This window comes from Ambystoma mexicanum, chromosome 9 (genome assembly GCF_040938575.1).
Source record: "Ambystoma mexicanum isolate Mex_15411 chromosome 9, UKY_AmexF1_1, whole genome shotgun sequence".
In the NCBI taxonomy this organism is placed as follows: Eukaryota; Metazoa; Chordata; class Amphibia; order Caudata; family Ambystomatidae; genus Ambystoma; species Ambystoma mexicanum.
Genome location: NC_090931.1, coordinates 917,108,917 through 917,134,536, shown reverse-complemented (window position 1 = coordinate 917,134,536; position 25,620 = coordinate 917,108,917). Strand labels below are relative to the sequence as shown.

The 25,620-nt window shown below is 44.0% G+C and overlaps 1 protein-coding gene across 2 annotated transcripts in view; it reads right to left on the bottom strand.

The window, feature by feature from the left end:
- Nucleotides 1-25,620, bottom strand: part of CWC22 (CWC22 spliceosome associated protein homolog) — a 743,793-nt gene that overhangs the window by 326,385 nt on the left and 391,788 nt on the right. For both annotated transcript variants that reach the window (XM_069616085.1, XM_069616086.1), the window contains one exon: nt 4,426-4,479. In XM_069616085.1, coding sequence (XP_069472186.1) covers nt 4,426-4,479 — 54 coding nt within the window. The remainder of the gene's footprint in view (nt 1-4,425; nt 4,480-25,620) is intronic.

Sequence of the window (25,620 nt, the reverse complement as noted above, 5' to 3'; positions counted from 1 at the left end):
CCTGGTTCCTTCTAGGCTGGCCTAGTGCAACAGCCTCTTTCTCAATCTGCCTTCCTCTACTTTCCACCCTCTGCAACTAATCCAGAACAGGACTGCAAGACTTATCCTTGGCCTCAAGCCCAGTGATCGTATCTCTCTAGCCCCGAAATCTCTCCACTGGCTCCCAGTTGCTGCAAGGATCAAGTTCAACACCCTTTGCATTGTCCACGAGGCTTTCTGGGCCTGGGGTCCGCACTACATCCAACGCTTTCTTCCAAAATATCTTCCTTCGCAAGCCTTTCGCTAAGCTACCTACAACTCTCTAAGGGTTAGACACTTCTCCAGGCAGAGAGTGGGGGTAGATCTCTCTCCTCTGCAGGTGCCTCCCTCTGGAATAGCCTCCCTGCCCCTCTCAAACAGCTGGACCACATGAAGTTCCGGAAGCAGCTCAAAACTTTCCTCTTCTCCTCTGCTTTCTCTCTCTCCCTCCCCTGCTGGCCTACCTGACCGCTGTACCAACTGGTTGCTTGGCTACCCTCAGAGTCTCACAGAGTCTAGACTCTTTCTTGATCAGTCACCCTTGCACTGCCTCTGGGCCTACCAAGCACTTGGGGGCTGTAACTGTAACCCTACAGTCCCTTGTGCGCCTTGCAATACCCAGAGCCACACTGCCCTGGCTGCACTTACTCTGAGCATTGCTGCCCTGTTTTCCCTCCCCTCTCCCTTGCACTTCCCTCCTCCCTTTCCCCTTGCACTTCTCGTTCTCGCACTTGCATGATCTGAATGACACAAGGCTTAGTAAGATCGTTTGTCTTGTCCTCCCTCTATCTTCCCTCCCTTTTCTTGTCGCGCCTAGAAACACTTGCGTACCATTGCGTTATAAATTACTTATATCATATCATTTGATCACAGATGCCCAGAAAAACATACAATGCCGCAATAAGAAATGGCTAGACTGGCAGCACCCAAATGGCAGTCTAGCCAGGTAATTCACTTAGCAGGACTGCTTTATCAGAAATGCCCAGTTAAAAAAAAGTCATAACAAACTGAGGAATGACTAGACTGGCTGCACCAACATGCCTCTCTAGCCACTAATACCACATATCATGCCTGCTTAACCTGGACATGGACAGCATTATGATTTGTTGCACAATCCTGCACACAATTCGCTCTCGCTACCACCCCTACCCCAACCTCCAAAATCAGCTCCTTGGCCCAGAATTACCTCCATGTCACTCTTCCTTGTCCCAGAGCTTACGTATGAGGCTCTTTGCCTCATAGGTAAGTACTGGGATGCGGAAGAGTGGGACTAGGAGTAATGAAGAGTACAGGTAGCTAAGTCAGGCATTACCTCCATGTACCTTTACCTCATCCAAGTACTTGTGTATGAGGCAGAGTGCCTTATACACAAGTACTTTCTCATACACACCACTGGGAGAGGAAGAATAGGGTTAGGAGTAATGAACAATCAAAACGTTAAACACAAGTATTGGTGCAACACCATTGAGTTGACTGGGATTCAGAACTCCCCCTGAAACTTTGGGCTATGTTTGTTGATTCGACCTGGCTGACCTTTAAAGCAGTTGCCAGACAGAACAGGGCACAGATATTAAATAACACCTGGGTTTCCCTGTTAACAAGAGCCCAGCTAATACTAACATAAAGAATTTCACAGTTAGTACATGCTTTCAAATGCCAAATGTTTTATGCAATTGAAATCGTGATGTGGGTTTAATACTTGCATGCCAGGGGAGTGATTGGAAGGGTAGAGAGGGAACAGGAGACCACTCATTCTCACAGCAGTCCATAAGTGGGTGATTTCACCCTTAAAGGAGAGAGTTAACTGCTTGTAACATTGAAGATACACTACAATAGTCTCATTAAAATGAGTAAAGAAATGAGATGCCCCCAAACAAATAAGTTTGCCCCTCCCCCACCGCCTATGAAGTTAGCGCCTCTCCTAACATTTGAAGGGTTAGCCACCCCGAAATGTAGGTTTTGTTGCTCCCCTGAACGCAAACACACACAGCAATCACCATATACACACACGCACACCCAGCCATCCATACATTTAAGTGTGCACCCGTTCACCATACATTCACAACGAGGCAGCCATCCGTACATTTAAGTGTGCACCCTTTCACCATACAGGCACACACACCCAGGCACCCACCCATACATTTAAGTGTGCACCCGTTCACCATACACTCACACACGCACACATCATGGGGTTAATGGGAGCCCTAATACTTCAAAATGAAATTGGGCCTCATTAGAAATATGCCCGTCTGGAAACAACGGTGCCGGTAAACTTACCAGCACAGTTGTTTCCGGACAGGCATATTACATCTCTCGGGCGGTTGCCGTCCCACCCGGCAGGTCAGACCTGCCGGGCAGAATGGCACCCACCTGCAGAGTTTTCATGGAAGCACCGGCACCATTGTTAACGGTGCCGGTGCTTCCGTGGTCCCCATTCCCATCGAGTCCAATAGGACTCGATGGGAATTGGGAGTTACCATTTGCCGGCACCTGACTTCCCGGACCGCCGGGGTTGTAATCCCCTGGTGTTACTGGGAAGTTGGGCACCAGTAAATCATTACGGGTCCAGCGGCATCCTGCCGGTAGCACGGTTACCGGCAAACCCGTAATGAGGCCGTCTGACTTCATAAAGAAATGATTTCCGTTAAGGACCCAACCATAACGGAAATAATTTCTTTGTGAAGGCAGAGTGACTTCAAAAATAAACAATTTCTTTTTGAAGTCATAGGGCTCCACCCACCCCATGACATGGGGGCCTCGAGCCTAGCGTCTTCCATGCCATGGGGACGGTGGAGCCCTCACACTTCAAAATACATTTTCTTTTTGTAGTCACTCTGCCTTCATAAAGAAATTATTTCTGTTACAGAAATAATTTCTTTATGAATGAAGACTGAATTCAAAAAGAAAAAAGTAATTTGGAAAAAAAAAATTGAAAAAATAAAATTCTCTTTTTTCTCCAGTGGGGGGCCCCCCCCTGGGACATGTGCTGGTGCCCCCCCCCCCCGCACCGCGGGGGCCCCTGTTACGCCAGTGCACACAGCAAGGGCATTAATTTAAACAAAAAGAAAGATGAGCAAACAGTCCTGATGTATTTTAAAACAAATATCTTTCAAACATCAAGCAGTTTAAACACCGAGTGTGCAATAGAAATTGATGTAAATAGTTGGCACTACCAAATAGCAAACGCGTTTCGGAACAAACATCCTTTGTCTTAAGTACCTGGCTCTACTGGGCACTTCTGGAAGCCCCGAAGTAATGGGCTGACAGGATGGTCTTCCGTTATCACACCTCTAGGCTAACTGCCCCCCACTGGCATCTCAGCAGTATCTATGGACTTTCACTTGCCCGTCGCTACGAGCACTCACTCTGCCATGTACTCATGCCTGTTGCCTCCCCCGAGCCCTCACTCACCCCCTTATCGTTTATTCCCTATCATGGTTATGTTATGTTTTCTTTGTACACTAATATATATATCCTTTGTCAAGGCTGTTAAACTTGTCCCACCTTGTCCCGTACTCAAAACGTGGGGAAGGGAGACCCCGGCTACCACATCCTTACTTATCATTTGTGAACACTTCTTTCTTTCTTTCTTGAGAATATTATCCCACACTCGTTTCTATTTAGTTGTAAGGATTAGCAATATGTTTTTCTTAGTATACATCCTTTTATTTGACAAGACGCCACTAGGACTGCCTTATTATTTGATGGTCGTAGCTTGCTCCCATCTTAGATTTAGGTTTAAATTAGGCATTTTTCCAACCCGTATATACAGTTTAATAAACACCCTTGAACTGTAATCACTTGTGTCTGTCTTTACTGTTACCACCATCAGTTCTTTACGCTAGTAACGGAATTACTGCCAGATTTACTGCACAGTCAACTCGGGTTTGGAGGTGAAGGTGAAGGACTTACCTCAGCATCTAGCTGGAGATGACTCCTTCACACTTCAACTCCCAACATTGGCAGATTTACCATAGCAGAATTACTACTCACAGCAAATCTCCAACAATCACAATGGAGTTCTATGTATTCCAAAAATGGAGAAGAACCCTGCATTACTACCACTTGCAATCTGGCGGATATTCCACTAGACCAAGTGGTGGTAACAGTAAACCAGTTTGGAAGTAATTCCAGTAAAGAACTGCACACTTCTCGCCATACTCCTAATGAGGCCCATATATACTACAAGATATAGTAGGTAATTATAAATAGCGATCTGATGGATGAAGTGGGTGATCGGTTTCTGCACAGCGGGCTACAACTTATTGACATGAAATAGCCATTATATGACTTTATCCTAGGGAAACCGTGAAGAGAACCACATAAAAGAAAAACCAAGAGATCGCTGAACACCACCAAAGAATGATAGGATAAGGCGCATGCTTAATCCAAAAAAAGTTATCTTACCACATTTTGATTGATCAAATGGGCCACAAACTTTGAAGCCGTCAAACACTGCGTCTGCAAAGTAAGCACAAAATAATTGTTACATTGACTTTTAAACTAAAGTTAAATATACGTAATAAGCATCAACACCAATACATGGAGAAGGTGAGTGCTTCATTTGTGGGGGTGTTTGCCAGGGCTCAGCCCCAGCACTTATTTCGGAGCCCCGTTTGATGATGTGGGGTTTGGCAGCTTTATTATTTTTACTGTGAGTCAGTCATAGTAGGACAACAAGCAACACAAGTGTGCACTGGTCAGGGTCTCTCCATCCTGGAATGGTTTTGTTATTCATAGACCCGATGACCCAGGTTGGGAGGGCTAATAATCAATTTTCATGAATAACAATGATTGGGAAGGTGACCATGCTGGGCACTCATGCTGGCTATGCCCACATGCTGCTCAACTCAGTTTGCATGACATTAGTGCAAATTATCTCCTGTAATAAACAGCAGCCCTGCCACAGAAAGCCCTGCCACTGCGGGTCACAAAAGCAGTACAGTCACCAGCAAAACATAGGGCAAGGTCAGTGAAAAGGCCAATGTCGAAGAGGAGTGCCAACCTATACAAGATCATCTTGCTGCAGTGTTTGACAGACAAGTTCATCAGTTCTGCCATATTGCCTGCATTTGTCGATCAATTTGTCATAGGAGGAAAGCATGTGTGATCTTTATTCTATAGATAGATGGTCAACATGTTCCACTTTCCTGCGATAGAATCTGAGCAAAACGTTAATGAAGTTTAAAACACAAACATTTATCTTATTTCGAGATGCCACTAATATGTATGTTGATTGGTATTTGTAAATCACACAACTGCCATAGTGCATCCATAACCCCCAAAGAACCAGTGGGAGTTGCAGCTTTGACCCCCCAAATAGGTTGACGCTGTATGGAGCAGCAGTGGTTGTTGTACATAGTGGGTGGGGAGTTGTCCGCCCAGTAGTGTCACAGGCATTTATTTTCATTCAAATTAAGCCCTGGAGAGGGGTATAACTTTTCTATCTCTGGAAGAAGCCTGCTAGAATGCTCACCAAGATCCCAATGTTGATAAAGTCCCAAAGCGCAAAACTGCATCCATAATCATGTCAAGGAAGGTTGAATCATAGTTCAGATTTCACCAGCTGCTCCAAGAAATCCTGGCAGTTGTCTAACCCATTCTCTTCCCTTACTTACCCCCCCCCCCCCTTCCTCCAAACAAGGTACCTTTCACTGACTCAAATGCTCTTCCACGAGAAATAAACAATGTGTACCTTGGCCTCAATGAAAACTAATCTTGCTGCCCTATCCTCTAGAGCATGACTATCTGAGGCTCAGTAACTGCTCTTCTGTTGTATAGCATTACTTCTGCAACACGGTTACTTGCATTTCATCAATGGCTGGACCAAGGTATTTATTTGAATGAGAGCCACTGATGTTACAGTTATTTCTGTAAAAGAAAAACAAGTACTTTACAACTGTTAACCTAGCCTTTGTAGAGACTCATTACTGACAATTATGGTTAAAAGGTGACCTTTTTGGATACAGTACTGAAGTAGTGGCACCGGCTTCTGCAAAAATTCGATTACTGGTATGTAATATCTTCCAAATTAATCTATAAGCCACATCCTTCCTCCTGGGCAAGCAAGGTGATGATGCAAGCTAAAATGAAATGTGTGTCCACAAACTCAAGGGGCATTATTAGGGCTTGTTCGGTGGGGAATCAAATGTAAGCCAGGCTCATAGATGACAAGATTGATAGACTGCACCTCAGAACTTTGATAGGCTCAACCATGAGTCAGAACTGCATTTGATTGGCTGAGCAAGATACTGGATAACGGGCAGGATGCTGTGCAGATCTCAATGGCACCTACAGTATCTAATGGTAAAAAAATATATCTCAATATGAAAAGATGAGCATTGGCTTCGGAATCACCTATGCGCTTAGTCAATCTATGTACAGAGAATATTGTGGTTAGGTATCTCTGCACATTTCTGAATGCTGACAATCAACTCTGGTCCTTGCCAGGTAAGAGTATCAGGCTTTAATTCACAGAAACCACACATAATTTGATGTTAGCTGGCACCGAACACCACACCATCCAAGGACAGGCCAGGAGAGGATGTCTCCCCTGGGACCTGCAGCATAGAGGCAATGATGATTGGGCAAGCTTGAATGTGCGAAAGTAACTGAGCGATTCCTGATGGAGAGGCCAGTAGCATCAGTTCCTGTGCTCTGGTTGCAGAGCAGCAGGCCAGGTGGTGAGGAAACAGTCTTCAAACAAGGACGGCGGTGGAGCTGCTGCTGTATCAAAGACAACACGTACAATGAAGACAAGTCCCTGATGTGCACACACCAGAATTAATACAACCCTCAAGGGAAAGAAGCCAAGAGATAGCTTGCAAGGATAACAAGGTTTAATTGTACAGAATACAAAATATCAGCAAAGGATTCTGCTGCTCGAGACAGTTCTGACTCTAGAAAGATTGTCTGTGCCTTTTGAGAGGCCACATCGTCACTGATGACATCATATATAGGGTCTGAATATGCACAGATGATTGGTAAGACATTACATATGATCCTGCCCCATAGGGCATGCCAGGCTACAAATGGTGCGCTTCTTCAACCATCTGTCGATTCCCACGTGGGTCAGCTGGGCTCATCTCTCCATGGAGTGAAGGTCAGGTCTCTCATAAATTCCATTGTGGAAACTATATTACTATGCTAAGCCTACTACTACATCACACAGGCATGTACCTGGGAGGCTCGGGGACTGATGCCAGACATTGATACTGAACTACACATTCTAGGCTTTGTTGATCCCGCTCCTCTAGCACTCCAGGCTTCAACCCTCGTTTTGATCTATTTCCATACCAACATTTGCGAGAGCGCAGGTACAGGGCAGCTCTCTGGGTTGTCGATGTGCAGCTCCGGAACTGGGCAAAGTTGATGGTGTACATTTGCTCAAATCAGATGGGAAATGGTCTCCTTCGACTTGTTATTAGTTGTGGATTTGTGTGGTAGTACAGTTATTTGTCTCTCTCTGCAACCAGTTCCTTCAGTTAACTCTTTGGAAAACTACATTGTGCTCAACCATTCCTTGATGGAGAATTATAAAGTATCTTCACGCTCAGTAAGTTAACATCTTCACACTGATCCCTTACAGGGTGTCATCCAGGTCCACCTGACCTTCTCTAAACTTCTTACATGTACATGGCACCCTTTCTTTCCTGTCCATTTTTTTAATTTGCATGCCAGAAGTTTATTGCACAAAGATTGTCTTTCTGTGTTTCATGGTTTTGGGTTACCGGTTTACTTTTAAAACAATCATGACTGCCCTACCAGGTTGTGTCAAGTGATGCACCTTTTACAACTTTCTCTCCCTCGTCACTGTATTTTCCATATTAATGGACATTTCTAGTGAGCAAAAACGTTTGGTCTTCACTTTATATAAGATAATAATGTATGTAAATATGTTCTATGTAAAGCACTTTGGATAAAAGCACTATATAAAGAAATTCCCATATCTAGTTGGGTTGTGGAATGCCTGTCGCAGAACTTGACACGACGGTACAATCTAGAACCACATCATTAAGGTAAATATGCTGATGGACTGGTGGCATTTTCACTTGGTTCTGTTATATCACCAACTATGCAATTACTTAGTATATATTGACGTAGTGCACTTTATTTGCCTGTAATTTTGCTGGTTTCGGCAAGCACCATGTGTGCAATCTGTCTCGGAAGAATGTCCACCTTATAGGACAGAAACATGCATAGCCTTAGTGCTGCATATACCCAAACATTATTATAAGACAACGGTTTATGGTTTAGGGTGTATTAAGTTGTATATTTTTTTTGCTCGATTATTGTAAAAATGTAGAAGTACATATTCATGTTTCTATAGAAAAATCTCAAAAGATGTTTAACAATTATGTTGATACATATTGGTAATAACACCAATTCGGTGGATACAAGACACTCCAACTGCTCTGTTCTGGTTTGCTGTCAAGGGTCATGATTTTCTTTGTGGGTCAGAAAACCTTTTGTTCTGTGAATGCCATAAAGGTTACACCTGGTACAATAAATACATTCATACAGATATCGCACATCATCAATAGTAGCCTAAAAACAGTGTGTATAACAATGTTAAAATATACAAGAGCTGACATTTCATGGTAAATGGCTTTAAAAAAGGAAAAACTGATAGTAAAGCAGATCATCATCATTGTAAAAATTAACATGGGTTGGGTACTGGAAAATCAAATCCTCTCAAGAGTGCCAGTATGGCTTTCGGGAGGGCATAGCCACATCAATTCAAATACTGAATTTGAGCCTAGTCCTAGATAAGTATGTATGTGGCTACAAAAGCACGATATACCTGGGGTTCATGGATCGTTCTACGCATTTGATCGAATCAACCATAGAAAGCTTTGGGAAGTCCCGTCTGAACTGCCAGGGGAGATCTTGGATATGTTTCTTAAAATGCACACTAATCTAATGGCAGGAGTGAGGATGGGAAATAAAGGTAAAACACAAGCTTTTCGGATTTTTAAAGAGTAAGGCAGAGATGCGTTATAGCACCGCTGATTTTTTATCTCTACATAAACTCACTACTAAATGCATTATCTGACTGGACGACAGATGTTCCTAGAATGGCCGGCTAAAAGATATGCTTACTCCTGTATGCAGATGACGTTGTTTTGATGGTCAGAACCAAGCATGCCCTTTAAATACTGGTCAATGGATTCAGCGAATATATGGGACAGAAAGATCTAAAGAATACAAAGGGAAGTCAAAGGTGATGTATATAGGTAATAACAAACCCCTGGTGAACTCAACAGTCATTAATGATGGAAAACTGGATTGGGTAACTTCTTTTTGCTAACTGGGTGTAACAATTTCTCATGATCAGAGATGGTCCGCACATATAGAACAGGAATCAGTGAAGGCCTTGCAAAACAATGGCTCAATCATGGGATATGGTAGAAAATGTAGGTGGTCTACCATTGGACCACACTGTTCGGATTTACAAGGCCAAATCTGTACCATTGCTGGCCTATAGTGCAGCTGTTGGGGGTACTATCCTACAAAGGTAGCTGAGGTAAACGCAAATACATTCTTATGGAAAATGATATGAGTTCCCCAGGGATATCCAGGGTATTTGTTTCATGAGGAATTTAACAAGACTTATGATGAGGATTTTACATCATTGCAACCCTTAACCCAGTGGCTACATTTATGGAGAAATTCCCATCTGCTGCTCACCAGAAATTTGGTGAAGTACGTTATGTCCTCAGATATTGGCAATCTATCCCCTTGGTTAACCATATTAAATCCTGTTTGCACATCCTTGGCCTTGAACGTCTCTATAGTGAAGATCTTGTAGTGGAGCAGATGTACACGTCACCTGTAGCTCCCGCCCCCTCACCGTCCTATGTGTGACACCAGGTATTGTCCCAATACCGCATCGAGTGTATGAGAGGCGATAAACACTCAGACAACCGTATCAAATGTACCCACAAAATGAAAGGGTAGGGGGAGATTTGCTGGAATCACTAAGCTTTGAAGAGTTGTAAAGAAAGTGACAGCTGCAAAGTGATGTCACAAAGAGAAGACATAATGACACACTGAAACACTATGCAAATTCGTCAATAATGAAATATAACTGAAGTAACAAGAGAAACATGTAAACAAATATGAAGAAATCATGTGCACCAAAGAAATAAATGAGCAGAGACTAAGTGAATGTACATACGCAGAAATGCAAGGTAGATGAGACATATAGAAGAATACTGAAGAAGAAAATTTAATGTGATTAAAGCAGCCATAAGACAAAGATGGGCACCAGACTCGGGTTGAAACCCATCAAGATACCCAAGAGACAGACCAGGGCAGCAGAGTCAGGAGATGCTGGAAAAACAGCTTTGTGAAAGGAATAAAGAGGAATTTGGTGGCCTTGGAGCAAGGATGCCACATCAAGGATTTATTGCAAGGCAAAAAGGGAGTCACAAGAGGATAAGCCATGTATATAAGACATATTTCTCTTAGATTAAGCAAAGAAGAAAACATCAATAAGTGTTATGTACTGGTCAGTCAAAGATGCAGAAAGCTTATGTGTGGTAGAGCAACCAAGTCTCCAGAGGCCAAGATGAGTAATGACACCCAGCTTAATTGAATTAAATAGCACTAAATAAAAGGTCGAAATGGACAAAATCGTAATCTCCTCACACATGATTCAGAAGTCGAAAACAAGGGCTATTCATTAAGCTCCAGATGAAGATAATGGTGTACCTGCACTCCCTTGAAAGTCCCAGAACAGAGAACAGGCTGCAAGGTCAACTACAAAGAAGAAACCTTGGCTTGGGGCCCGACTGATGAGAGATGATGCACTAAGTGGGTAGTAGACAGACGTTGTTCTCGGCACCCGAGTTTCGTTCAGGTTACGTGCTGCTAACAAGCTGACAGTCCAAGGTTGGGAGAGAATGCCAACCAATCAGAGGGTCTATGTATCAAAATGCTACATAATGTTGCACAGGCCAAACCGCTGCGGTTATTCTGCTATAATCTGTATTATACATATTAAGAGGTGGTTCAAGGCGTGCCTACTAGATAAGAGGTATCCAGTGATATTACTTATACGATATATAGGTACATATGTTCCCTTAGCCAATCCCTCCCTTCAAGAGGTTTTATAGTTTGCCACGTAGGATGATGTCATAGATGACGCATGTTGAGGTATAAAGTCTTTGTATAATAGAAACTTAAGAGAGTGCGTGGACTACATTTTGTTGTTCGCTAGATTGCCCTACTTTATTTGAGCTGATAATAAAGTAGTACTTTGCCATATTCTCTGTATGGTTATTTGGGTCTGAGATCATTATTCCATTAATTCCATCGAGAACACAAGACGTTCCAAGATGCTAGTGCACAATCCCTTTTTTAGTAACATCGAAAGAAGGCAGTTGGTGAATGGGTTCCTTTCTCTCTTCCGCCTTATGTCTAATTTACAAGAATGTCAAAAGAAAAGCGTTCAATTGCGTCACACAAATATAATTTTTGCTTCCAGCAAAGTAGTCTACGCCCAGTGGTTTACAAATCCGAGGAAAAGGGGAATTATTCTTCGATTCAGAACAAATGTACTGTTTGTGAACGATATTGCTCCTATTCCCAGGTTGACTGAACTACTTACGCAGACGATTTGCAACATTTCATGTCGTTTTGCCCGGCCTTCATGGCGTTGAGAAAGACATTTCTCCTCACATTATTGAGGGCATATGTAGTGAGACATGTTCCATCACTTTTTAGATTTCTTTTATCAGATACAGACTTGCTCACTGCACATTGTGTTTATTCATATATATCAAAAGTGCCCTTCATTTGCACAGTCCAGTTATTTTAAAGTGAAACAATGCGTTTTAAATACTTAAATTTGAAACTGATGATTCTATTTTATGTATGTATTTTTTGCTGAGCTATTATCTTTATATTGTATGTTCTTTGATGGAAGTGAATATTTTCCAAATAAAGATTGCCCCTCTAACAAAATCAACAATCATTCAAGTTATAGCATTTCACATTTTAGAAAAAAGTAGTGGATAACGTACTCCTAGTCCATAGTCACCTTTCCTCCATACTGTATGGGCGTCCCTCGCTATGGATGGGAAATGGAACCTTTTCCACCAGAAAAATCCTCTTCCCCTTTAAATGTATATGCGCGCGGGGGCACGGACCTGGAAGCATGCGGTCCCCTGATTTCGCCCACCGGCGCCAGTCCCCTTTGACGTGTCGATAATAAGATTGCCTAATGACACCAGTTTTATTAGGGGGGGATGGTGGGACGTATGGAGGAAAGGGGTCTATGACTAGGAGTACGTTAGTCACTACGGTGAGCAACTTACAATTACTCCTAAGTGCCGTCCTCTTTATTTTTTTGTTTATATAGTTGTTGGTAGCGCCCAGACCCAAAGGTATCACGGCGCTAAAAAATACAAAGTTTGGATTAAATGGCAACAGTATGATGTTGCATGGTATCAGAGAGTAATTGAGCTGGGCCCACCGGGAGGTGTATCGGGGGCTGATCCGACAGACTGAGAAGTTCCGAGAATCAAGGGGTCTTGCTGGCCACCATGGCGCTATCAGAATGAGCCGAAGGCTCCGCGACTCCCTGAAGCTTCAGATGACCCTGTGAACCAGGGGAGTCGATGGGAAGGCGTACACATTCAAGATGTTCCACAGGAACTGCAACACATTACCTATCAACCCCCTGCCTTGCCCCAGCCAGGAGGCATACTGGGTGCATCTCTTGTTGTTACTGGTGGAAAAGAGGTCCACCTGCGGATGACCCCACCTAGTGAAGCTCCCCTTAAGGACCTCCTAGTTCAATTGCCACTCGTAGCTGTCCCTTCCCAGCCTGCCAAGCCTATCCGCCTTTAGGTTGGACTTCCCAGGAAGGTGGATTGCTGACAAGTGGATGTCGTTCTGTATTCAAGTCTGGGTGAACTACTAGATATTTCAAGGCACTTTGATATTAGTGAAAAATTCAGTTGTTGTTGTGTTCTGGTGCTCTGGGTTAAACTCTTGCTACCTAGAGAACTAAAACTGTATTTATTAAACTCATCAGAACCACTGATGAGAACACCCGGTCACTCTTCTAGAGATATCTCACCCCTTCATTAGATGTAAAATAAATATGTACTAATGTTGTATTCTAATTAATCCTTGGTATTCAAATTCAGACACCATACTTAATATAATTCAATACTGGTTGTATTATCATAATTCAAAAACCACATTTCAAATCAAAGAAAAAACATTTATTTACATGACCCTTAGGAAGCAGGGTTCTTGAGTACTCTTGTTATGCTTCACAGGAGAGTTAGGTTCAAAAATATAATTCTACACTTTCCACAAGTTTAAATTGTGCATATTGTACATAGTACATTACAGTTTTATGTCAATGTGTTGTCATCACCACACCCATAAAACAAAATCTTGTTCAAGTGTTGTGGACACACTTAACACCTCACTACGCGTTTCGGGGCTAAAGACCCCTTCTTCAGGTGAAACTGCTACTGATGTGATATGAGCATCTGTGAAGTGACTCTATACAGGACACCACACCAAATCTTTGACTCCAACGAGGGGGACGGCTGGCTTTAGCATTATCCATATAATTTAATACTTACTTCAAAGGAACGCTCCAATCTACTTATTGATAAACTATAGAAAAAACCCATTTGCATTGAACAAGACTTTTTAGTCGAAACATGTGTTGGCTGTTTCTGCTAACCTAAATACCAGACAATAAACTGGAATATGAAGCAGTTGAAGACTTTGGCAAACTTTATATCTGGACAATTATTGTGAACTTTACTGGCAAAGCCTTTGATTTGATAAGCTGTCAAGAAGGCAAAAAATAGTCCATCACTTAAACTGATTTGTGTTGGAACTAAATCAATACTGAAACCAATGTAATTATTTGTATCAACCTATATAGGCAGATTGTCTCTACTTCTTCATAGTAGTATTAACTCTGTTGTCCCTTGTGGGCAAGTCTATGAAAGATATAAGAATTATCTTTCAATGTTTCAATAATGAATTATTTACAATTAAGAACCAAATTAAAAGAAATCACTCTACTCAGAATCAAAAAATGCCTACTTGTTCATGGATGGTAGTAGAAACAAGAGATCAGGCTCTGTGTCAAGATGTACTTCTTTCATGTTTCCCCTTTGCTGTCTACAAAGAATAAAGAACCTATGTTTCAAAAAATGTCTGACCTCATATTGAATATATTCAATAGCGCTCATGTAGGGCTACTAAATCTGACCTGTGGGTTATCTTCCTTCCAACGCAATACGGGAACAAAGGCACTACTGCTGAAACAGCCTTCCATCCCACATCACGTATGTAAATCTATTCCAAATGTGGTCATGTGATCGCTACCCGATCACGTGGCTAGCACTGCAGTGTAAGTATGTGCTTCAAACTGCAGATATTGTTGTTTGAAAAAAGAAAAGAAAAAGCACTGGAATGCTGATCCAGCCATAGATTCACTCACATTAGTAATTTTGGCCTTTAAGCACTCGCGATCACATGACTGTCTATTACGGTGACACGTTGCTTACTGTTACCGTGGTGGCTTGGTAACAAATACTTATTCAACCACGTTAAACACAACAACTACGTTGTTACTGCTTCATAAGCCATTTCTTATTCATGGGCTTTTGTGCAATATTGAAGAAAAGTTCCAGATTTTAATGTTTTAACTTGTCTCCCAGTCACGCGACTGCCATTACGACATAACAGTACTGATTGTCCCTGATATGACTGCCTGGCAGACGGTAACTACTGCTAATGCTATAAGCCCTCCTCATAACTATACCAAGTGTAAAAAAAAAAAAAAAAAAACCTTTTCTCTCATTTTGCTAGCTGTTCGAAGAATATGCTGTTGACCATATTGTGATGTCTGCTAGTGCACATATAGATCAACTGTCATGTATGGTTAAAATCCAATGTATTCTCGTCGATGTCCTCAATATCGGTTATGTAAATGAATAAATTAGACCTAGAATCTTATTAGTGGTATGTACTGTCAAGTTAGATTCTGTTGTATGGTGTGAAGGCAACTACAATATTAAACAGATATTCAATCATTAATCGTTCGTAGATAAAAAATACTCAATTTCAGGAAGTACTCATTATTAACACATACAATTCAATACAACAGTCTTCACTAATGTACTGGTATGGTTTGCAATTCACAACACTTAAAAAAAACGCACTCTGATAAAACAACTCAAGTCAAATTCGGTGTTCATCCCCTTGGGATCCAAGGAATGCAACCTATCAATCCATTGAATTTCCTTTTGTCTCAGTAAAATGTTGATGTACCCCCCTCTTTGTGAACACTTCACCTATTTGAGTACAATTAATTTCATTTGTGCCATTGTGCGTTTACATGACTTAAAATGCTGAGCTACCGGTGAATGTACTGAGCCTGTGCGGATATTTGACTTGTGCTCTGTCCCTCTTGTTTTAACTTTCCTGGTTTTTAGTCCCACGTAGAATCATACACATGGACTTCTTATTCCATAAATTACATTGGTAGAGTCACAAGTACATGTGTCTTAATTGTATTGTTCTACCTGGATGGGGGTGACTAATGCTGCTTCCTTTGATTATGTTTTACAGTGCTGACAATTGTTGCACAGCAAACTTCCTTTTTAGGCAATTTTGTCTTGTTTGGCTTGAAAATAGCATGGACCAAATTATCCTTAATAGACATGCTCTTTTTGTAAAATAAGTTGGAATATTCTCAAACAGATGAGAAGGAATAGGGTCAATTCTTAACATTTCCCAATTCTTTTTTATGATTTCTTTTATTCTGTAACTTTGCTCCTAGTAAGTAGTAACATATACTAATTAATCTGACTTGGTATTTGGTGAGGATTCCAGAGTTTGTGATCTCGGGACCACCGTTGCTTTTGTTTGTGCCGCTTCCACTGTTTCTTTGGAATAGCCCGCTTAATAAAAGTATCTTTCAATTTCAATGATTGTTCACCAAATTCACCCTCTTCTGATATGATTCTCTTGTACCAAAGAAATTGACTGTAGGTTATGCTTTCTATTGTTGTCTTCGGGTAGAAGCTAGATGCTAATAAAATACAGTTTTTGTCTGTTGGTTCATTATAAATTGTGGTCTGTAATTTATGTATTTTGACATACACTTCCACATTCAAAAATTGGATTCGAGTAGTACTGCTGTGACTCGTAAACGTACTCCTTGGTGCTAGATGATTCATATTTTGGAAGAAATCCAACAATTCTCCTCGAGTGCCTCGCCAAACCACAAAACACGTCATCAATGAACCGATAAAAACACCTCAGATGTTTTTGGCATTTTGGCTTGTTCAAAACTAGTGTCTGTTCCAGATATGACATGTACGTATCCGCATATCCTGGCGCCATGGCTGCCCTGTGGATGTTCCAGATATTTGAATAAAATACCGATCTTCAAACCTGAAGAATCTATTGACTCTAACATTCCCTCTGTCCTCATCCTCCTCAATCTCTCTTCTGCCTTCTACACGGTCAACCATAACATCCTGCTCAACCGTCTCTGTGATAACCTGGGTATCTCTGATCAAGCTCTGGCCTGGCTGACCTCTTTCCTCTCTAAATCGACCCTCCCAGGTCCAACTTGGGTCCTTCCCATCATCTATCTTCCTCTCTACCTGTGGTGTTCCCCAGGGTCCTAACCTCTCGCCCTGGCTTTTCAACCAATACCTGGCAACTCTCGCCCACTGCATTGACATTTTCTGCTCAAATTTCCATTGCTACGCTGACGACAACTCATTTTCAGGCTGCCCTCGGCCCCCTCCTCTCCCTCTCTCATCTCCGATTGCCTAACTGCCATTCCTGATTGGTATGCCGCCAATTATCTTTGTCTGAATGCCAGCAAGACGGAGATCCTCCTCATCAGCACACCTTCACTCTCCTTTCCCCTCACTCTGGCCGGCCTCCCTTCGCCCTCCTCCTACCCCCACCTGCGAGGCTAAGAACCTCTGGGTCATCTTTGACTCCACACTTTCCTTCTCCGCCCACATTTCGATTTAAAGTTTTATTTTCAAATAAACAAAATATATAACAATTGAATAGATGACATCAACAAGTAACCTAAAAGCATCTAAGAAATATTAACAAGCACAATAACATATCAGATCACATCAATACCAATCTCTGATGTCTCTAAAAAGTCAAACTTCCTACTACACCTCCTCTGAGGTACTCTGCTTTTCCTCTCCTTCCCCCAGAAGCTCATGGTCTCCCAAGCTCTGGTTCTCTCTAGGTTGGACTATTGTAACAGCCTCTTTCTAAATCTACCTGTCTCTACTCTCCACCCTCTGCAACTAATCCAGAACAGGACTGCGAGACTTGTCCTTGGCCTCAAGCCCTGGGATCGTATCTCTCCAGCTCTGAAATCCCTCCTTGGCTCCCACTGGATGCAAGGATTAAATTCAAAACCCTCTGCATTGTCCATAAGGCTTTCTGGGGTCTGGGTCCAAAATACCTTCAGCTATCCCTCCGCAAATACCTCCCCTCTCGAGCTCGTCGCTCCTCTAACTCCCTCAGGGTCAGTCGTTTTTCAAAGAAATAAGCTGGGGTAGATCTCGGTCTTCGGCTGGGGCTTCCGTCTGGAACAGCCTCCCTGCCACTCTAAAACTTGAGGAGAACCATCTCCGGTTCCCGGAAGCACCTCAAGACCTTCCTCTTCTTCTGCCTTCGCTCCCCCTGTCCCCTGCTGATCTGTTCTCTCTTGGCACCGTGCACCTGGCTACCCTTTGACGTCTGGACCCAGGTACCTGCTCACCCTGCCACCCTCCCGCACTGTCTCTGGGCCACCCCTTGCAGCTCTGTCTCTGGGCCACCCCTTGCACTGGGTCTGTATCTGTACCCATACAGCACCCCCTTTTTCTTCCTGCACTTATCAGACCTCCCCTGTCTGCTGCTTTAAACCTAGCACTTGCCAAATGCTGGCTGCACTACCACTGTTTGTTGCCTTCATTATATATTTATTATTTATCTGTTTCTCCTTTGCTTCGCACTTTCCACTTCTCCCCCCTTCCATGCAGTTTTCTCCTCCCCCTCTTGCGCGTTCTCAATGTCACTGGGCCTAGTAAGATTGTTGTTTTGTTCTCCCCTGTTCCCCTCCCTTGCCCTGTCGCGCTCTGAAACACTTGTGTACGAGTGCAATAGAAATAAAACATCAATATCGGACCAGCTTCAAAAGACTTAAAACACATATTTTGTTAGCTGTGCATTGTTGTGATAACAATCCCGGAATGGCGGCCCAATTGTGGACTACTCTCCCACCTGCCATGAAGACGACCCACTTCTCTCTTTGACCCCCGTCGCAGTAGGCAACCTCAATTTGCTGCCCTTCCTCATGTGTATCTCTACCTCCGGATTCCTGAGGCACACGTTCCAACGTATAAACTGTTGTCTTGTCCCTCTAGCGGATACCCTTATTGCTTTTTAATGTAAACTGGCACCCTGTACACAACCTGCCATTTACCTTTACTCACCAAGTGTAACTGTATTTTGACTGTATGCCCATTTCTGTAACAACTGTATTTTTGCCTGATGGGGCTTGATGTCTTCACTTACAAGTGTTACTGTAATTTGCCTATTTGCCTCGGTCTGTAACAATTATACCTGTGCTCTAATGCGCCCAGATACCTCAGGGTCAGGTGCGCTATAGAAATAAATAAAACAAACAAAAAAACAAAACAAGCCACTCCATTGCTTCTAGCCCTGCTTCATGCGTAATATTGATGTATAACCTACACACATACATTGTAAACAGTATATCCACTGTGTCGTCAAATTCTAGATCTTTGATCTTTAGAAGGAAATCTCTAGTGTCCTTCAAAGATGTTTTTGTAGATTGTGCCAAAGGTTGAATCACTATCCATATATTGAGCAAGTGGTTCCAAAAGACTATCTGATGCTGGTACGTTCGGTCTTCTAGGAGGATTCAGTAGGCTTTTATGGACTTTAGGTAAAATGTATAATACTGGCATAACAGGATGATGTTTGGTCAAAAATGATTTTCCCACTTCTGCCGCAGAGAGAGGGGTGATCTTCCTCTGCATACCACTCTCTTACCTTGGTACTTCAAGATGTTCAAGACATAGGGGTAGCCAAATTGTCATTTCTATGTAACCACAAGAAGACGGGGATTGAGTTGTAGACTCTTGAGTTACAAACATTGAATCCATACTCTTGCCTAAATAGAATTCAAAGAATTTTTATCTACAACTTCACAAGCAACGAGTATTTTGCCTGGCCTCAAGAAGATAGTGTACTGATTTCCAGTCACAAGATGTAATCTGTTTTCTCACATTAATGACATGAGTATTACTACCCTAACAGGAAGTTATCATCTGGCCACAAACCAATGACGCACTCAGTTGCAGACATTAAATGTAGTCTTCTACCTACCACCCCAACAATTTGGAATGTCTTTTCCTCACTCTAACAGTTAATTTTGAGACGTGCAGTTGTCAACAACAATGGTCACTGGGATGTACCAACAGTAGTCACACACATATGATCTTTCCTAATCTAGTTTGACACCTCATCCTCACTTGTAGCCAAATTTAATTTTAAAATTGGTTTTCACAAGTGGCACAAATAACATTGAAAACCTCCAAGGCTGAATTTCCCCACCTAAGAGAACCAAAAACACCCTAGGTCTGAATCTAACTAAATTGAGAGGGAAACCCATTTTCCTAGAGGAAATTCCAATTCACCATCAAAGTAGCCTGTGGAGTTCTGTGTTTTAGCAAAATGACTCTAACATCAAGGTGTGGATGAGTAACTTCTTTGATCAGTTTCCAAGCATAACGTCCAGTTTCTAGAGTCATTATTCTTCAGATCGTAAAGTCCAGATCTCATAGACAAGCACCGGCATCCTCTCTCTCAGGCTACATCTCTCAACTCCCTCAAGAGAACACCAGTCACACAAACATTCTAACCATTAACATTCCATTGTCAATCATGACACTCACTCCAGATTCCATTAGGATGCAGGATAAGACCAGATCCTTACATAGCCCTTCTGCGGGTAACCCAATTCATAGGGGAAGTGTATGTGAGACATCAGAGGGCATTCTCACATTTAGCACTCATAGGACCCCCTCCTCAGGTATCGAAGTGAGACAAGGTAGCTAGATCATGACTCTGGGGTTAAATCTAGAAGGGAGGATCAACTGGGCGGAGGGTCCTTCCTTGGGGAGAGGGTGCCAGAGGGTGAGGCATGGTATCCCCCATTTCCTGACAGTGATTTACCTTACACTCCCTCAGCCTTTGTAAGATACTGCTGCACATACCCTACTTTTCCTCCTGAAGTCACAGCTAGTGCTGAGAAGAAGAAACTAACCCCAAGAGTAATGACAATTACCTATAGGAGAAACCACTATAATACTGAGACAAAGAAGAGGGAGCCTGAAGGCTATAGAGCTGGAGATCAGGCATATTATGTTAATTGGACAGATTGTGGTCAGGCAATTGAGCCTGGGACTTCACACCTGCAGCTTGTTAGAGACTCACAATCAGGTGGAGTCCACAAAAAGCAGGGTGAGCGAGAAGTCTGTGGGGTGAAAGAGGAGCAGGAAGGCCATCACAGCCTATAAGAAACTGGAGGAGAACGGAACACTGAGATGCTAGAGGAAGGCACAGTATAGCAGAGTGTCACTGTGCAGTGAGGGAGCTATGTCTCCAAGGAGCCGGGCAGCATGAGAGAAGTGAGCCATGGAAGCAGGCGGTCCCTATACTGTGGCCGAGAGGTGTTAGTTCCCTGACTGGAAGCAACAGTCGAAGGGTGTCTGCGGGCAGTGAGATCCTGACCGTACAAACCAAGAAATTGTGAAAGAACCGTTATGTGACCAGTTAGTGCCAATGGAAGAGAAACCTGGTGCGCATTTGAAAGTTAGTGACGGTACATTGGGCCTCATTATGAGTCCGGCGGTAGCCACGCCGGTAAAAACGGCACGGCTGCCGATGGAGTCATTTTTTTTTTTCCGACGTCTGGCAATGGGGGCTTACCGGGGCATTACAGCCCGAGGGACCCGGTAATCCCCCATTGCCGGGTGCCGGAAAACATTACTCCCCATTCGAGTCCCATTGGACTCGATGGGGATGGGGAGGACGGATGCACAGGCACCATTCACGAATGGTGCCTGTGCATCTGTCAAAGTCTGAGAGCGGGTGCCGTTACGCCTGCAAGGTCAGACCTGGTGGGCTGAATGGCATCTGCTCGCAGATCTCGGAGTATGACGGTCCGGTAACAACGGTGCCAGTAGTTTACCGGCACCATTGTTACCGGACCAGCATACTTGTAATGAGGCCCATTGTATAGGAGTGGTCGCGTGCAGTTAGCACGTTCTCGAAAGCCGCAGATGAAAACCGAATGACGACAGACGGATGCAAGGCCAACAATGGGCTAACGAATAACAATGTTTCAGAGTGTTCAAGTTTAAGGAAGTATACGTGTTCAAAAGACTCAATTCTAAAGGAACGCAAGAGTTTTCTGCAAGTGTGCAGCCAAGTGGCGCAGTGAAGTTTGAGCAAAATGCAGAATTGTAAGATTAAGCTGCATTTGAATTCTCCAAGTGTGAATAACCCAACAATCCTAAGCTATGGGGATAAAGTGCTTCTTTAAGGGCAACTTGTTGAGCGATCTGTAGTGGGTGGACCATGCAGTCTGTCAACTTCGCCTAGACAAGGGAGTCCCAACAAATGAAAAGGAACTGTACAAGAAACCAGAACGAGAGGAATATTGGTTTTGAATCAGTGCAACAAGCTTGGGGAAAGAGAAAACTAAGCTCCTACTGAACACTGAGATTATTGCTGAGGCAAGACTACAAGCTTGGGGAAGGAAGACCGAAGCTTCTTGGGAACATTATCTTTTGGAACTTTGGTATGTAACAGCACCTGCGGCTTGGAGGAAGCCCCAAGCTTTGTTTGGAACATTGTGTCGTGAACACATGCTTGAAGGTTGGGGAAGGGAATCCTGCGCTTCTCGGGAATACTACCTTTTGGACATTGTGCTGTGAATCCCTGCTCAAAGCTTGAGGAAGGGAATTATGAGCTCTTTTGGAAGTTTGTCTTGGTGAGCCAGTGCCTGCAGCTTGGGGAAAGAGCCCCGAGTTCCCTTTGAAAACATTATCTTCGGGACTGTAGCCTGAACTCAGGGAAGGGAGCTAGCGATAGCTCCAGACTTTAAAGTTGGACACTATTTTGAGTTATAATATTCCTGCACTACATTTAGGTATTAGACGTGAGGGCAAGCATAAGTTTTGACACAGATAGACTTTTGTTTGGACTTCTGGACATAAACGTTCCTTAGTTTCGTTAGGTAGGACCATTACGACCATAGCTATAGGGCAAGTTAGGCGTTACACCCATCCTGACATTTTAATAAAAGTTTTTCAAAACTGTTACATCTGTTGTCTGTCATTTCTTGATGCCATGCCCATCTCAAAGAATTGACTGAATTTAAAAACACACAAGACTCAGGCTTATTTAATTGCAGCTCAAAAGGACATCAGGGAGCAGGGGGCCTAGACATTTCAGCTGCCTGCGACAGATGCACATACAACACTAATCCAGAGACTGGAACAATGTGGCATAAAAGACTTAGATCTACAATGGCTAAAATCTTTCCTCACCAACGATCAGGGGAAAAAACATGCTTACCGCCATTTACATCCAAAATCAAAAACATCCACCGAGGCGTACCAAAGTGACCTAGCATCTTCCCACTCCACTTCAACATCTACATGTCCAGCCTAATAAAACGCATTCAGACCCACGGACTGACCACTTACAACTACTCAGACTATACACAACTCATCTTCAAAATAACTTCAACCAAAGACTCAAATAATACCCTTAACAAATGCCTCACTGACATATACACCTGTATGACAATCAACAATCTCAAATTAAACCCTAAAACAGACATAATGAACTCCGCCCCCCAAGAGGATAACGCAACACACACACACACACACACACACACACCTGAGTTGGCCATCATGCATGGGAACTCAACCAGAGGCATCCACCATGATAAAAACCTGAGAATAGTTCATGGACAACAGACTTTCTCTAGAACCACAAGTCAACACAATAGCAAAGAAATGCTTCTACCTCCTGCAACTAATGAGAGGGATACTCCCCTACCTCACAGAACCCTCGCAATCATCTCCATGGTATTATCAAGTCTAGACTACACAAACAGCCTCTATGTTGGAATGCCAGAACGCCTCACAAAAATCTCCAATGCATCCAAAATACTGCAGCAAGACTACTTATGAGACTAAACAGAAGAGACCACATCAAACCAGCCCTGAGAAGCCTACACTGGCTTCCGGTAAAAAAAAACAAAAAACAAACATTAACTTTAAAGCCCTCTGCATTGATCACAAATCACTACATGGACAAGGGGCTGAATTTTTCCAAGCCAAAATAAACAGCTTTCAGCCAGGAAGAAACCCAAGCTCAAGCAATGATCTTCGAATCAGAACAAAACACTACGAGAAGAGGGCATTCTCCCGTCTGATAGCCAAACAATGGAACTTGGTACCAAAGGAAATAATGACAGAAGATCACCTTACCTTCAGAAAACGACAGAAAACCTGGCTATTCAATTCACTGAGACAAGCATAAAAACTGACACCTCACACAACCCATACCCTGTACGATAGGCAACCATAGGACAGTGCGGGCACTGGGACAAACATTAAAACAACAACACACCAACTACTAAACAACCCTCATCCTCGCTGCTCTCCCGCATACCTCCGACACACCACACACACCCTTTGGGCTAGCCTTACTACACACAAAACACACAAGCCACACACACAACAAACTGCCACAATCAACAACCCAGTCACTGGACGTTGCCCGCCCCCCCCCCATACCCCCTGGACACAATAACCCAGTGCACACAATCAAAGTACACTCAGAAAGCCGCATATCGACGTAGAATTTATTACCCACAATGCCCGGCAAAAGCAAATATCTATGGGGAGGGGAAACAACATTTTCAGACATTTGTCAAAAGGAAACCACCGAAACACGCCAGCAACAACACATGTCCTACCTTCCCACATTCTCACAGGTGTTCTGACGAAAGCGGTACCTCACATGTGTGGATGCATTTACCTGGGATGAAAAGAAAAAGTGCTGATGGTCCTCAAATCCAACAGCAGTCCCAGGGAGTCCCAGCAGCGTTAACATCCCTACCATGAGGGAAAAGCTCTAACGGAGTGCAGGTAGAGCTCTACGACGTTCAGGGGTGATAGCCGAGTCATGGGCACCTGTCTCCCATGCGGATTGATTGTCCCAAGGTCCAGCACCGGTCCCAGGGAGTCCCAGCAGGGTCCCCAACCCTTCTCAGAGGGAAATTCTGTAACGCAGCCCAGCGAGAGCTCCAGGATGGTCAGGGGTAATGTCCCAGGCCTTGGGTGGCTGTCTCCATTGTGGGTTGACCATCCCCAAGCACAGCAGCGGTTCCAGGGAGCCAAGGCAGGGTCCCCCAACCCTCCCGGGAGGGAAAAGCTATAACATGCATGGCCAGAGCTCTAGGATGACAGGCGGTGCTGACCCCAGCCTTGGGAGGCTGCCTAGCACGTGGGTAAATCGCCGCCCAGCTCAGCAGCAGACATCAGATGACCCAGCTCCCCGGAAGTTAAAGCTGTAACACGGCATGGCCAAAGCTCCAGGATAGCCGCTGGGTGCTGCTTCTGGGCTTGGGTGCCCGTCTCCCATGTGGGTTGACCATCCCCAAGTCCAGCAACAGTCCCAGGGAGCCCCAGCAGGGTCACAATCCTTCCCAGGAGGGAAGAGCTGTAACGCAGCCCAGCCAGACATCTAGGAAGGCAAGGGATGCTGCCCCCGACATTGGGCGTCTGCTTAGCACGTGGCGACCGCCCCCCAACTCCCAGGCCCATCAGTGGTCATGGGGCGACCAGGCAGGGTTCCCGCCCCTCTCATGAGGGAAAGCTCCAAGATGGCTTGGCCAGAGATCCAGGACGGCCGGCTATGCAGCGAAGGGCAACGGCCCAAACAGCCCCCACCCCCAAAATCCTTTCACTGGTGGCCTAATGCTCCTTTCTGACCAGACCCTCAATTTTGCCCCCCACAGGAAAACAGAAAGGATGTGCCCCTCGTGGGGGGATTCCTGAGAGGGCTGGCCCCAGGGACTGGGCCAGCCCTCTGATGCCCCCCCAGGTGTGCCACTAATAATTTAGTGGAATGTTGTTTTGCCTTCCTTGGGTGCAAAAACACCCATCTGCCCCCAAAGAAAGCAAAACAACAGTGTGCCACCTTTGTGGCTTTTTTGGGGGATGGGGTAGTTTGACTTGGGGGGCCCATGGACCCCTAAAATCAATTCCCTTGTGGTCTAGTGGTCCATTCTGCTTCCCAGGGGTGGCAAAATAGGGCCTCACTTTGCCCACCCAGGGAAGTATAAAGTATCTGCCCGTAGGCCCCCGATTCCCTCAGGTCTGCCTGAAATATATATATTGTTTGCCTTCCTTGGGGGCAGATGGGTGCAAAACAGCACCCATCTGCCCCAAAGAAGGCAAAACATTGTGCCCC